The sequence below is a fragment of the Pomacea canaliculata genome, linkage group LG4 (genome assembly GCF_003073045.1).
Source record: "Pomacea canaliculata isolate SZHN2017 linkage group LG4, ASM307304v1, whole genome shotgun sequence".
NCBI lineage: Eukaryota > Metazoa > Mollusca > Gastropoda > Architaenioglossa > Ampullariidae > Pomacea > Pomacea canaliculata.
Genome location: NC_037593.1, coordinates 10,778,240 through 10,793,742, shown reverse-complemented (window position 1 = coordinate 10,793,742; position 15,503 = coordinate 10,778,240). Strand labels below are relative to the sequence as shown.

Below are 15,503 nucleotides of genomic sequence, written 5' to 3'. Positions count from 1 at the left end.
CTATAAGATCACGAGATTCCCATAGTGCCATCATCCTTCAGCATAACATCCATCAAAACAAAACAAATCAATAACCTTTTATTGCATTAATTTAATATTATTTTTATTTAGTCAGAATAGTAAGTTGTGCTTTCGCTTATCTTTATTTTTAGTAGAAGCTTGGGGATGGGATGGCGATATAAATTTCAAACTCCGTTCACATCAACCTTCACTTAAAATTTGCTATATTGTTATAGGTTCTTGCCAAAAACGGTTCTATCGCTTCGTCGAAAGTTAACTAACGGGAAGGGTTTTTTTGCAGCTTTTTGGTAATGGCAGGTGGTGAGGTCTGTCCTTTGAGGTGTGGCCAGGTGTGGAGTCACAATGCCTGGCCTCTGGTCGTGACGGGTGTTCAGACCACAAACTAACGGTTTCTGATGGATTTCTTCGGTCCGACACGACGCCCAGCTGACAGGCTGGTCCTGTGGTTCGTGCTAGTTTTTCTCTCTACGGTTGTGTGTCCGGGGTCAAAGGTGAAGCGAGGAATGCGAGGGCTGATGCTGCTTGTGGAGGTCGGCAGATAGATGGCGCTGGAGTTTGCGTCGGTGGTCGAGGTTGATTGCTTCCTAGAGGTTCCTGAAGTCACCCAGGCCCCTGACATTGCCTCGGGAGGGATGAGCTGACCACGCGGCATGCTGTAGGCGGCCTTGCTTACACGTGCGGGCTGACCGGACAGGCGACGTGGAGGAGGAGTCGCGCGGTGCTGGCGTAGACGCGCAAGAGAGGAGGCGTCCTCATTGACACGTTTGTGACCTGCCGACCTTCCCTGAGAAACGCCGGGGATTTCCCTAGGTACTACTCGGTCACTCGTTCTGGGGCGGCCCAAGACTGTGTCGACGTGTTCTGACGTGACTGAAACAACGCTCCCGCCCTCCGGCGTCCCGCGTCGTCCGGTGTCGCCCTTGTCTGTCCCATCCGTGTCCGGGTCTCTGCTGGTCAACCTCTCCGCTCCTCCACTTTCGGCCATCTTGTCGCTCCGCGCCATGGAACGACTTTGTCCAGCAGAATGGCTGTCGCCATCCGGAAAGTGTTCCGCGCTTTCGTTGAGTTTAGAACCAGAATGCAGCGCGATTGCTCCCACCTGAGGCGTCTTCTCCGGCAATCCTGACTCTGTCTTTCTGTCTGGTTGACTGACGGCGTCATCGATGTCCGTCATGACGACAACGATACCCGTCGTGATGTCACCTACACCTGTGGTGACGTGGTCGATACGTGATGTGATGTCATTCATGCCTGTAGACAGGTTGTGCTCGACGTTGGTATCGTCGCCGCTCTCGACGAATCTGACGCTGTCTTCATCGTCGTCATCATTGCCTAGGTCCACGGCGCCGTCAGACGAGCCTCTGTCCCTGGAGGCATTCCCTCCATTCACGAGCAAATCGCTGCTGCGGTTCCCGATACGTCTAGACGAGCTGGCGTCATGGTCCGTGCGGTCATGGTCGCCTGCAACGAGGGCAGCTTGCAATCCTCCGACAGCCGAATTGTCAGTGGCAGGCGTCTGCGTCAGGTTGTTGTCAGCCACCTCGCTGGAGGTATCATCGACGTCATCGATTGGTGAGTTTTGGGTTTTCTTTTCCTCGCCGCCCCAGTTCTGGGTGGACTCAACGTCTTCCAGATACGAGTCCTGATCGCCAGGAGGCGCTGTATGATGGATCTGATCTGTCACACTGTGCGAGGCAGTATGAGCACTTGTCGCGGACGTGCTGTTGGTAGATGCCTCGTCCCGCTCACCCCTTGCGCTTCTCTCGGCAAAGTCGCTGCCGTTCTCGCTGATGCGATCGTTTCGGTCGTGTGACGACGACGTGCTGTTATCGTTGATAAACTCGCCTTCCTTGTCTCCAGGCTCCAAAACGCCACTTTGACTGCCATTCTCACAGTGTTCGTCGTTACTGTCCTCCTTAGTCTCTCTACTTTCCTTTTCTACGTCACCTAGCTGGGCGATGTTTGTATCTTGACCTCCATCGTCATTTTTATCCGAACTCTCATAGGCTCCGTCGTCCGCTGCCACGCTGTCATCAGTTCCAACATGGTCGCCTACTTCATCCACATCATGAGTTTTGTCCGTTATCTCAGTGTCGGTTTTCTCGGCAGAGTTCAGGGACGTCAGATATCGCATGGGCCCGAAAATGACATCACTTAGCGCTTGGCTGTTGACATCGCCCTTGTCATGTGCATCACTGCCTTCGTCTGTCACTACACTTTGTTCGTGCTCCTCATCCCCACCGGCAACCCCATCGAAGCCATCGTTGAAATTGACGGTATCGTTTCTCCAGAAAGGATCCTGTTCAGGGATGTCGTCATCAAGATCCTCGCTCTCCTCGTCCTCGTCTTCCTCTACATGGTCATCGTAATGATACAGAGCCTCTGTCACCTCCTCACTCGGTTCAGATCCATGTCTTTCTAAATTCGGTTGCAGAGAATGTTTCTGAGGAAGGTAGAGGGGTCTAGCTGAGAACCCCTGCTCCACCGTGTCTGCCGGATTGCTGTCGCCTACAGGGATCTCGGAGGAAGCTCCTTCCCTTCTATGCCGCCCTGAGTTCCGCCTCAGCTCTTCCCACAGTGCCTGAATCAACGGTCGGTGGCGTTCGAACGTTAGGGTATCTGCACTTCTCGGGCTCCTCCGTCGCCTTGACGACCCTCCGGGCTCTCTGTAACCTAGGCGACGTTCCGCTGAAAAATGCGTCTGTCTGCTAGCTGCGGGTCCAGACCGGGGAAGGGGTAGCTCGCTGGGTGCACTTCCCCTCGAGACACCCTGCTGTTGAAGACCGACGGCCTCGAAGTCTCGCCCATGACCTTGACTTTGTAAGGAGGGGTCGGAGCCTTTGACCCCAGTTGTTAGCCGTGTGGTGCGGGGGTCAGTGAGGGAGCTGCCGAAGTCGTTGCCGAATGGTCCAGTGATGTCAGGAGCCGCCGGCTGGACGTCGCGAGGAGTTAGGCCTTGCTGCAGCAGGGTCACGAGGTTGACGAGCAGGAGGAGACGCTGCTCCCTGGTAAGTTCACTCCCGACTTTATTTCTCAACGCTTCTCGAACTTTCTGAAGCTGCTGTCCGAGCTCTGCGCAGAACATCCAAATATTGAAAATTAATGTTATGTCAGCAATCAGTTACGTCTGCAATGGTGTTGCAGTCTTTCAGATAAATGCTCGTTATATCTATACTCTAAGTTAAGGTTTTAAAAAAAGCAGCCCCACACAAATGCAGTCATATGCGGAGAAGACGAAAGTAAATAAAACTGAGTCTAGTCGTCAACCATCTGGCGCAGTGTCCACCGAGAGACATTAGGAACGCTATATACATGTACGCACGCACAAATACACACAAAGACGTATCCTAGACGTACACAGAATTGCATAGATACAGACCATAACTGTGCTTCTCTAGCTTCTTCATTATATCAGGGCTTCTGCTTACGCAAAAAATTGCGTACAGTACGCATTAAAAGTTCGGAGGACCCCTTCAATTTTCGTCAATGGGGTCCCCTCCAAATTTGGGCTAAGAACAGGGACCCCTTAAAAATCTGAAGAAGGGGTCCCTGGGACCCCAAAGAATTTAGCCTTAGTAGAAGCCCTGATTATATGATAATACTCCGATGGTAAATACGTTATCTGAGATAGGTATACTGAGCGATCCTTGAACGTGGATAAACATGAACCTAATTTTGATCGCGAGGGAGCTGAGAATGAAGGACTGCAGAAGACTTTTCTTCACCTCTTGAACTGCTGCCCACACGTTCGCCTCCTCGCTCGTCAGTTGTCTCTACTTCCGCTTCCGATTCTTTTGAAACGCTCTCTTCGTTTTCTTCGTCGTATTTTCTCTGTCTGTCGCTGGCATTCCCTCTCGGTCTCTCTTCGGCCCTTTGTGGAGCAGGGCTGGAAGGGAGAGGAGGTGCCACTCTAGGTTTGGGTACCGCACCTCTTCCTGCTGTCTTTCTGCCCTCATCTCGAGTTTTGTTTTCCCGTTCCTCCTCTCCTCCTGTCTTTTTACCCCCGCGTGACGTCACCTTAGGATTAACAGTTCCTGCCTTTGCAAAAGAGAAATTATCTTTGCTTGATGTCGGGGTAATTAGACGGGCAAAATTGTTGTTGGTGGCAGTGGTAGCAGTGACGTAAGTGGTAGTCTGCTTTATGTTAGTAACAAGGGGATGCGGTACGTCAGATGACGGCATAAGACTGAGTAGTGATGTAACGCTTTGAGTTGATGTCAAGCCAGGGGCTGACGTGACACCAGGTACTGACATCACAACAGATACTGGATTCAAACTTAACGGGGTCTGTGCCCCGGCAGGTGATGTCGAACCTGTAGGTGACGTACCAGCTTCTGACTGTTCAGCAGTAACTGAGTTCACAACAGGTGGGGCTAATGTTGACTCAGCAGCCGACCTCAGAGGTTCCGGTGATGTCAAACCAACAGCAGCCCCAACACTGGGCCCTGACGTTGACGAACTTACTAAAGTTGACCTTTGTGGGGTCGGCGGGTCAGTCCGATGTGACGTCAGTTCACGAATAGAGGTCCAGTCAAATAGTGACGTCAAGCCACCAAGAGATGTCACGTCAAACCGGGCTGTCCTGTCAGGTGAGGACGTCAGACCGACAGAATCCGTTAAAGACGTTGGCGGGGTCATAGCAGGTGATTTTTGCTTCTCTGACGTCCCCTCATCAAGGTTTGTTGTGAAAGCAAATGACGACGACGATGCTGAAGAAGAGGAATCCACAAAAACCTCGGAGTCGGTGGCAGTGACAGCTTTACGAAATGACGTAAAAGCGATGGCGGAAGTCGTTTGTTGAGAAGAAATATCAGTCGATGAAGGAGAAGAATCTGTCACGCTAGGAGGTCGATTTGAAGACAAGAAAGATGTGCTCTTTCCGTGAGTGAGAGGAAGACGATCCGTAGATACTGGAGGCGTGGTAGCCCTTTGATTGACAGGGGTTTGGTCTGAAGATAATGGAGGACGCGTACCAGCTCTTTGATTCACAGGGTAGCGGGCTGTAGGTGGTGGAGATGGTTGTACCTTTTGGATAACAGGGGTCTGGTATGTAAGTATTGGAAGATAAGAAAACGTTTTGTGAATGACACGAGGCTGGTCTGTAAATATTGGAGGAGGTGCGAAAGTCTTGTGAATGACAGGAGCTTGGTTTGTCGGAATTTGAGGAGGAGTGTTAGCCCCTAGGATGACAGGGGGTTGAACAGTAAATATTGGAGGATGAGTGAAAGCCTTGAGAATGGCAGGAGGCCGGTCTGTAGATTCTCTAGGAACCTGTGCCTTTATCTTCATGTCTGGGGTCTGAGTTGTAGTTGCTGCAGGAGAACTTTGTGATCCGGGAGTTGCTGGGGGTAGGTCTGTAACGATTGTAGGAGGCGAGAAAGCCTTGTGAATGACGGGTGGCTGGTCTGTGGGTATTGGAGAAGGTGTGAGAATCCTGTCAACAGAAGGCGAGTAATCTGAAGGAAGCCGGGGTGTCTCTTGAGAGGAACGCACGATCTGTGCTGTCTGGGTGCTGGTCAGATCCACCCTGGCATCTGTTTGCTCAGAAACTGTCGGTACCTCAGGGTGGGTGTCTGTTATTGAGTCAGTTTGTCTATTGGCGATGGGAGTGTCCGTTGTTGAGTCAAGCGAGCTGTGGGCGATGGGGATGCTCGTTGATGAGTCAGGTGTACTATGGGCAATGAGGGTGCCTGTGGCTGAGTCGGGTGGACTGTCGATGGTGGTGATGTCTGCTCTTGAAGCCGGTGCACTGTAGGTAGTGGGACTGCCCGCTGTTGAGGCAGGAGGATCACTGGTGAAGTAGGTGTTACTTGCTGAAGAGGTCGGAGTCAGCAGCACCTCGCCACAGGTGTCGCAGCAGTTGTGACGCATGTAGGTCGTGTCGTACGCAGCACACATCAGTCTGTCGCAAGTGGTCGAGCGGTCGCCGAATTCACAGCCTGCGAAACACTCAAACCTTAAGCTCTCGACTCATCTTTGTGCTAGAGACCTCTACACATGTTCAAGATATTGAACATATATATATATTTACGGATGGGTTTTAAGTACGCGAATAACCGTCATCATCAGAAAATTAAAAGGAAATCAAAGGTCAATGAACGGTTAGGATACAGAGACCCTGTTCCTCCCACAGTTACGTCACGCTCATGACCGTCTTACCTGGCAGGTGATGTCTCACGGCGGCGCAGGACTGGCAACACCGAGCGTGGAACGACTGGTCGTAGCAGTCACCACGTGACAAGTTCACGCGCTCCGAGCAGTTGCTGCCCGCCGTCAGCAGCACGGGGTCATCGCCAAAGGGGCAAAGGTCATCTGTCAGGAAAGTAAAACCACTTAGCCCAGCTAACCAAGCGCTAGAACACAGGAGGAGGGGGTGAAAGCAATAGACAGCTTTGTTATGCATTGTTCGAAGGAAAATTCAGTTTTATTAATTTATTTTATTAATTTTTAATAGCTTGTTAAGCATACTCTAGTCTGACCACGTGTAGATGGCGCAGAACTCACCTACTGCCGTGGGAGCAAGCAGGGAGAAAACGCACGTGCCATTCTCACACCACTGCACACAGAAGAGGAGGCAAGAGCTTCAAACTACGAACGCATTAGGCTGTGAGGCAAACATTTTTGAAGTCTTAGCTATAACTGCATGTTACCAAAATACTTCTGTGGTCTAGAAGCGTAGACACAGATTGTTAACCTCTTTTCTCTTTTCTTTCCAGTCTTGCACCTGACGAGTTGGGGGGAGGATGTGGGAAAATCTGTGCTGTTGGAGAAGATGTGGCGATTAATTTATGACAAGGCGTGTGACTGGCTACTTTCTTTCTATCTTTTACGACTGGCTACTTTCTATCTTTTATGACTGGCTACTTTCTATCTTTTATGACTGGCTACTTTCTATCTTTTATGACTGGCTACTTTCTATCTTTTATGACTGGCTACTTTCTATCTTTTATGACTGGCTACTTTCTATCTTTTATGACTGGCTACTTTCTATCTTTTATGACTGGCTACTTTCTATCTTTTATGACTGGCTACTTTCTATCTTTTATGACTGGCTACTTTCTATCTTTTATGACTGGCTACTTTCTATCTGACATGTCACCAGTCAGGTTATGTCCCGACTACCTTCTGATAAATCACATCACCATTCAGGGTGGATGTCGAGTAGCTTCCCACAAGAAACATCGTCCTTTTTTTTCTTTTTCTTTGTTTTTTTTTTTTTTTCACCTTTTTGTTGCCACAGGCCAGTCCGTCTGGGGGCAGCTTGAGATCACAATCCTGGAACTCAGGCCGGTAACACTGCAGCCCCGCGTAACAGGTCGTGTCGTAACCTGCAGTGTGCTGGGCCTGCCGGGAGGTGAGGGAAGAACGATCCATCAATCAATCGATCAATTAAGCAATCAATCAATATTCCAAATTTCCATACATATGATTAATGCGTACTGTTGTGCTGGAAAAAGCCATAGGATGCAATACAAGTCATTTCATAAAATATCTAGTCTGTGGCTGTATTGTACCATCTTTAACTACAAGAATTCAGAAGGTAAAGGCGGTTAATCCAGGAGGGAAGTGAGGGATGGGAATAATTTCCTAACGAGTAACATACCCTGCAAATATATGAGTCTGGACCCTCGCTAAGCTGGCAGAACTGGTCCCCGGGGTAGACTTGTCCAGGCAGTGAAGCGAAAAAAGGTTGGATCTCCATGTTGGTAGTGACGGCGTCCTTAGTCACCAGGCAGTTGGTGTCATTTCTGTTTCGACATGTCTCAAGCTGGTGACCAAGCCTCACCCTCATAGTAACATACAGTGACGTGAAGCTGAAGGGCCTTCACACTCCGTCTCACCCACAAACACCGGTGTCGACAATCAGTCCATGCAATGATTGCTTCCTCTTGCTATTTCCTTTCCTGATCTCTCTCTCTCTCTCTTCTACATTCTGTCAATCTCTTACACACACACACACCCCTCAGACACACTAACACACACACACAGCGACTATCATCACATATGCGCGCACGTGTAAAGTATTTATAGCTCAGAGAAAGAGAAAGAAAGAGACCTGACGAGGTCATCGATGAAGGCGGAGAAATACTGCACTGAGCAAGAGGAAAACTTCCACGGATTCTGCGCAGTGCGCGCCGTCGGGAACCGGAACCGTGACGTCATGACGTAGCGGTCAAAGGTCAGACAGGTGTTGCCGTCCATGTCGTGACGAGCACCGAGGCTGCAAAATGACGTCAGCTTTGGTCACCATAATACATCCACATTCCCTTTTTAAATTGTTGATTGGACAGCGGATATGCACCCCAAGTTACCCCACCTCTGGTAAGAGTGCGAATTACCTAGTGGGTGAGGTTCTAGCTACAGTGCACAAGCTACCCGTTATTTACTCTCTTGACCGGACATCTGTTGTCCATCTTAGACTATGGTGATTTGTGTCTATGATCCCCAGATAAGACTTTTCCAAATATAATCACACTTTCCACAAAGTGTCTAGTTCTGAAGGCTTTAACCGCCGGTGGTCAACGATCTTCTTGTCTGCAGGAGTGTTCTGGGGCTGTGTAGTGCATGAACAGCATTTACACCTTTACCTGTAATACTTACCTGTGGGCTAGTTCGTGTGCTGCGACGGCGACGGTACGAAAATCCAGGTATTCTTCGACGATGGAAAAGAAATAATCTGTGTTGCAAGCAGATCCCAGATAGGCTAGACCTGCCAGAAAAAAATATATGTACATCACACAATACACACAGAGCAAAAAATACATATGAATAACATACACACAAACAAGCTTGCATAATACACATGAATACACGTACACACGTACACCTTAAAATACACACGCACTCTAGTCTTTCATTACTATATGCCAGCTGCTGGCAGACCATTTTTTTTCCATTAAATATTACAACTGATGTCACACGGCTTGATGTATCGCTACTATAAATACTAACTACCAACATCCCTACTGTATGGTAGCTTTAGAGGACTGTGAGGGGTGGGAAAACTACTTTTTGACTCGGAGACAAAGAAACAGTAAGGGACTAAGAATACGTCTAAAATATTCTAAGTTCACTTCTTTGCAACTTTGTTCCTCAATCCTGACAGACATTTTCCTGTTCTTCAAGATTTTATTAGCTTCCATGTAACCTTGTCAGCATATGATATACTCTGTCATAGAAAAGCCCGTGTGTGTCTGTAATCTGCTTCGGTCCTAGTCATAAAAATGCTAAAATATTTCCCAGGGAAGATGAGCAATTTGTTTTAACGGTTCTTAGACGATTGGAGAAAGAAGATAAGAAAGCTTAAACAGACTGCTCCATACACCGTTACATAACTCCAGATGAAGCTAGGGTGAACAGCTCACCTGCGTTGGACACCGAGCCGCCATAGGTAAGATTAAATCTGCAAAAGAGATTGTCTTCTAGTTTATTAGTAATATTGATAGAGAGGTAAGGCCGAAAGGAATAAACATTATCTACTGTATAAATAAACCTTAAATAAATATGTAATACTTTTACAAGAATGCTGGAGTAGGGTATCCATAAATACTTCCGCTAACAAAAACTTAACAACCCTCACAGGATCCTATTATCCTTGCCATCACCATCACACAATCTCAAATCCTCTCACTCCCCTGACTTACCCCGTGAACAGCATCACATGGTCACTAGGGGGAAGACTGGCCCCCAGTTTCAAAGCCCATCCTCGAAAGGCCTCCAGCGCATCGGAGGCCTCCACCAGGTCACGTGACGAGCTCACAGCCAGTCGCCCTCCCGACCAGTACGTATCCAAGGGATCCTGAGATAAAAAATGGCGCAGAGTAGAGATTGTTGCATACAACAGCCCTTTGACACAGCTCGAGGTGGAGAAAAATGTCGAGTAGCCTAAGTAAATTATTTGCTAACTTACTCCCTAGTTCACTCACGAACTCGCTACCTGACTGACTCACAGACTCACTTACTGGCTCATTCACTCACAAAGGAAGGAAAGGAACTTACGTCAAACACGAGGATACCGGCAAAAGTGACGTCAATAGAGAAATTAGCGTTGATCCCGGCATAGCGCACGTCTACCTGTGGTACAACAACTACGTCACCAACGGTCGGTCAGCCGCCAGTCTACTTATGTGCACTAGTAAACAGTGTCAACTTGTAACACTAGTATGTTATTTTCATCACCAGACATTAGACATTACTCACACGAGTATGTGTGTTACTAACACAAGTCTTAAGGCGTTCAGTAATTACAATCATTACTAATACCACTACTTAAAGGAGCACGTGTTCCTTTTTCTAATGATTCGCGCAGTTTCTGAGTGAACAGCCCACATCTATTTTTGGGATACACTCCTATAAACATCTCCATTGTGACCTTTGACCATGTTTCAATTATGCTATTGTGTCACCAGCATGCAATCGTTATTATCGTTCGGACTTCACGTGCACGGAAGTCTTTTCTGTGCAATTCCTGTTGACCTGATGTCATACTAACCCCGTTTAGCACAAATGAGTAGTACTCAGTGATATTTTCTATGGCGGCCTGCTTCTTGGCTTCTTCTGTTGTCCCCTGCATGCGCGAAAGCCACCTGAAAATCAGTCACAAGATGTCTGACGGAGGAAAACATGTTTTATTAATTACCGGTAAGTCGCCATTAAAACCACCACAACGTTCATAAAATAGAGGCAGAGGGCATAGTCTACACGCAGCAACTTTACCTTCCTGCTACTGGTGAGACGCAAAGGAGTCACAGTCGAGTAATAAAAAAATACACCATACAACAAAAATAAAACACCCACTGCGAATATATAAGAAAGGTGTATACAAACAGTGAGAGACAACTTCTGCTGCTTATTTTTCGTAATGGAAATAAATCTGTTGCTGGTCAAAGCAAAATATTTTGCCAAGAAAATGTGAAAAAGATTGAAGAAATTTCAATGTTATGAATGAGAACATCAAGATTATGAATAAGAAAATTAATTAATTAATGTTCTCAACGTATGCACCAATTTCAGACAGTTATGGACTGCGTGAGTAACAAGAGCAACAACTAATTGGTGTGAAGGGGAGGCCACTCACTTTTCATAGATACCATAGTCGACGACCATCAACAGTTCCACAGCGAAGGCACCTTGTGGCGTCACCTGACGTCTGCGTCTCGGGTGCCCGCTGATATCACTCATCTCGCCCGAAGATGGACGATTACCGAAGAAGTCGTAAGCGGCGATGATGTCGACGTTGTCCTTGGTGACGTCATTGTAGTCGCGAGATCTGTTTTTTGTGACGTCAGCTAGGTCACCAGAAACACCTGCACAGAAAGCTATAGCCTCTGGGACCTGCAGTTCCAAAGTGTGGTCGGTACCGACAGAGCTGTAGCTGTGAGTTACAACGAGTTTTAATGTCTATTTATACTTCACACGACGTGATTTGCTTGGTGTTATTTGTTCTGCCACCAACCAGGTGTCTAGTGAAGCGGGGTGAGGGTGGTTCAATATTTTTAAAAAATCGTGATGGAAGTCATCTTGCTAGTCGAGTTCTTCACAATATGTGATGAAAGTACTGTCATTCACAAGCTGAATGGGTATACACCTGTGGATGGGTGTAAGTCTGCCAAATCTCTGTTCCCTACAGTCATTAGAAATCTTGGTAAGGAGCATCAGGATACTCTGTCATCTCAGTGTCCTAAGTGATAGTCTAGCTTCCCAGCAACTATTTATATTTAACGGACTGATAAGCATCAAACTCATTTTACGATCTCTGGAAAAAGTAGTTACCGGGTAGAAGATCAACAAAGTCGTTCTGAAGATGGAGTACTGATGACATCCGCATGACGTCATGGTCGCCAGTCCTTGAACCAGTTTCAGAAGAGTTGAAGTTAGGGGTGAGTAAGTATTGAACACCTTCGGAAAAGTAGGTCCCACTCTGGAGACAAGTAATACACAAGTAATACACAAGTAATACACACAGTAGTAGCAGTACCATATCTCAAATCAAAGTTATTGTATGGGGAACCATTCTATAGGACATAACAAAGGAATCAATTATGATGTAAAGCTGTTTCAAACTTCAACTCTGCATTGTTTACAAAAAAAATAGCCGCCTACCAGAAGGTATCCGCTTCCATCATGACGAAGGCGAACTGAGAATGAGGCTCCCGTGTCGGGATCTTGATAAAATCCAGCATCCGCCTGTTTGCACACACGTGACAACAGTAAACTGACTATAACAGCAACTGAGATGATAACGCATTTTTTAAATCTTTTTTTTTTTCCTCACCCTCTACGATGTGAAATCGCGGTGATTTGAAATCCCTTTCGATTCTATCAAGCATTCCAAAGAGACGAAAATTGTCAGACAATAAATAGAACAAAACACACACAAAAAAAATAAAGAAACTACTTTAGAGACCTTGGCCTGCGGGAAGTCAACTCTCTGTAGTCCTCCATTGCGCGCGACAAACACGGGGGGTCTGACGTCAACGTTGGAGTTCTTCTCGAGAGTCAGGCTGACGTCCTGGTTGGCGAGGTTGAGTCGAACCTCCAACGCCGCCGGCAGAGTTCGCACGTCTGGCTGCTCGGCCGCTCTTTTGTCGCGTGACTCGGCACCTGCACCTTTTTCCTCTACGTGCACGTTAACAGTCTCTGAACATAATAAACACATTCTTTCTAGAAGAGTTCGAAGACGACAAACGCGGAATGAGAGAGGAGCTACTCGCCATCAAGACTAGTTTTCTGACTGTTAGTTCTAGTTGAGCTAAAACTTCTAGCTGCGCCTTTTCACTTCATTCCTTTTAATTAATTGATATTGTACACTCGTCGAGATTTATTATATCTATAATAATAGAGTCAATATTATAACTTTAATTTTAAAATGTTCCTAACATAGTGGGATAAAGCCTTACTCTAACCTCAAACTATTCGAACTCTAGCCTGATTCTAGTTAGCTAACTTTTAGTTGGACTTTTAGATACTGACCTATAACCTGACCTAGAAAATTAAGATCTTGCCAAGACGATAAAGTGTGTGAACAGCTACGACAGTGATAGCATCATCCTACTCGACTCCGGCATTTTGATTTTGCCAGTCTTTAAGAAATTTGCCCAACAAATATATTATCATGTGACCAAATGAGGTATAGAGGGGAAAATACTCACGTATCTTGCGAGGCGCTGAGAAAGGCAACTCTTGCAGTAATACGCTGGCAGCGCTCAGTATGACCATCAACCACAACCTCGTCACGTGGTCAGCCATACTTCACACCTGACACACCTGAAAGGCCTTTGTTCTTGGTTGCAAAATAATCAGCCTCCACAGAACTGATTCAGGTGTTAAAAATATTTGTCAGTGATGTGCATCCGCAGCAAGCAGGTAAAGCAAAATGGCGACCTTGTTCACTAAGACCCAAACGAGCCAAATTGCACCACAGATGAACAGCACTTCCGCTGTTTTCTTTCTTTCCAGGATTAAGAGAGAAAGGCTTGGAACACTGCAGCGGTCACCATGGGGGGCTCTCAATGCTGTTTAGATGGCTGGTTATTGACGATGGTTATTGCCAAACCACAAACCACCCTCGTCTCTCATACCTTGACTACCCGTTACATGCACTTTAACACATCTGTTCTCCCTTTTCTTCCAGAAATTTCCTGACTTCGGTGGGATGGTAACTGGTAGATCCGGAGGTTTTGACAGGCTTCCATGTAGTAGACAAACGACGCTGGTTTAAAAAAAAGGGAGACAGAGATGATCTTCACAACAATAAAAAAAATGACGGTGACAATGGATGTGTTACATCTCGAGACCCTGGTACTCTTTCGTGGGATGTAGTGGTGGTGGTGATGATGGTGGTGGAAGGGAGGGACTCGTTGGGAAGAAGGGGGAGTATAATAAGTGACAGCCATGTTTCGTCCGTTGTCTTGAACTTGTAATCTCAGTGTTGCACGGAGGTCAAGTTTCTTCCCTTATTTTTGAAAGCAGGGTTCTTTTATATTCTTAGCCTTCTGTCTTCATTCGCAACTTTTGTCCCCCGTACTCATGCAACACGGCCATAGGTGCAGGAACAGCAACACTACCCTGGCTTTTGCCGCTTTGTCCATGTACCTGCCCCGTGTTTCTGAAGGCGATATGTTGTTGTCGGTGTCGGCCCTGAAGAAGACGCTCTTTGTGACCAGCTGCACCCCAAGTGTCGTTTTGGCTGTTGGTGTACAAAATGTACAATCGCCAACATGCAAGGGATGCACCCTGAAAGTTGTATAACTATGATACAGTCTCAGTGGTTGACCAAGGGCGCTGGTCACCATCACTTATAACGCTAATTTCTCTTATTTTCCCTAATCAAAGGTAACCCTTGCCGATAACCATTTTTCTCACACACCTGATTTGTGGCAAATGCTGTCAGAGAACTGCTTAGCACTCCTCTCAGAAACTCAAAATTTTGTGCCAAATGGTCATTGTTGCAACCGATAATTTTTCACATTAGGTAGTCATTCTTACGAGTGCAGGAATAATGATCATCTCTATTTATACAAAAGAAAGGAAGAAAATAAAAGGGATAAAAAAAGCATCAGATGACTTTGACACCTTCCGGTGCGATGACAAAAATCCTTTGCCTCCCCCTCCCACCTTTCAGCACGCCTGTGGTCTGGAATTGTGATCACTTCGTGAGTGCGTGCGTGCTGATGTATATGTGTGTGCGCATGTGTTCGCAGCATTATGTGTGTGAGCATAAACCTGTCTTGTGAAAAGGGATAAAATCCACCAAAATCGGGTCGTAAATGAGAGGGGCAGAGAGATCAACGTCTGCTTCCATTCCATGAACCACGACTTTAAACACCTATAAATTCAAGTTAATTCATTTAAATGTTGAAATAATACGAACCTTGAAACTAAAGAATAATGACGACAAAGGTTTTTTATTTTTATTTTAAACCACAAAAAACAGTAATTTAACAGAAAATCGCTGTATGCGCCATTGTGTGATTTGTTCTCTGAATGCGTATTGCCAAGCGACCATTTTTAGTAAGGTGATGGCTGCACTTGCTCGAAAAGCGCATGGCTGTGTTGATAACATTTGACATTCATTAATATGTATGTAATGTATTATATTTGTTTATTTTTTAGTGCTACGTATTTAGCTTAAGATACAAAGATCATTTAATTTGTCATACTATAATAACCGAGTGGTGGGGTTAAGCTGTTTCAGCAAACTTTCTTCAACACATTCAAACAGAGCCAGGAAATAGCCAGCACGTGCACTACCTTTTAATAAACGGGTTTCAACAGTTGTCACGGCTGCATCCTTTCGCGTCAACATTGCATCTTCAGAGGCGGTAAAGGCCGGGACTGTCTTTTCTCAACTTCGTATGTCGCTCTTTTTATCTGCCGCATGTCTGTTCATCGGTTGGTTAGTTTATTTAGTAGGAAGATGTTTGCCTAGATGTAATACCACAGGTAAGTTGATCAGGCTCTTCAACACACTTCATTAAAAT

At 46.4% G+C, this 15,503-nt stretch overlaps 1 protein-coding gene across 1 annotated transcript; it reads right to left on the bottom strand.

Annotated features, from left to right (window-relative positions):
* Nucleotides 1-88: 88 nt before the first annotated feature.
* LOC112563171 (serine-rich adhesin for platelets-like) lies at nt 89-14,183 on the bottom strand. The gene is made up of 17 exons (XM_025236943.1): nt 13,173-14,183; nt 12,428-12,660; nt 12,124-12,207; nt 11,794-11,941; nt 11,099-11,327; nt 10,514-10,607; nt 10,021-10,095; nt 9,666-9,820; nt 9,387-9,424; nt 8,623-8,731; nt 8,078-8,242; nt 7,625-7,769; nt 7,246-7,365; nt 6,526-6,577; nt 6,181-6,333; nt 3,747-5,960; nt 89-3,093 (listed from the first exon to the last, which is right to left on the bottom strand). Exons 1-17 carry the CDS (start codon nt 13,267-13,269, stop codon nt 404-406), a joined length of 6,801 nt encoding a protein of 2,266 aa, XP_025092728.1. The 5' UTR covers nt 13,270-14,183; the 3' UTR covers nt 89-403.
* Between the last annotated feature and the right edge of the window lie 1,320 nt (nt 14,184-15,503).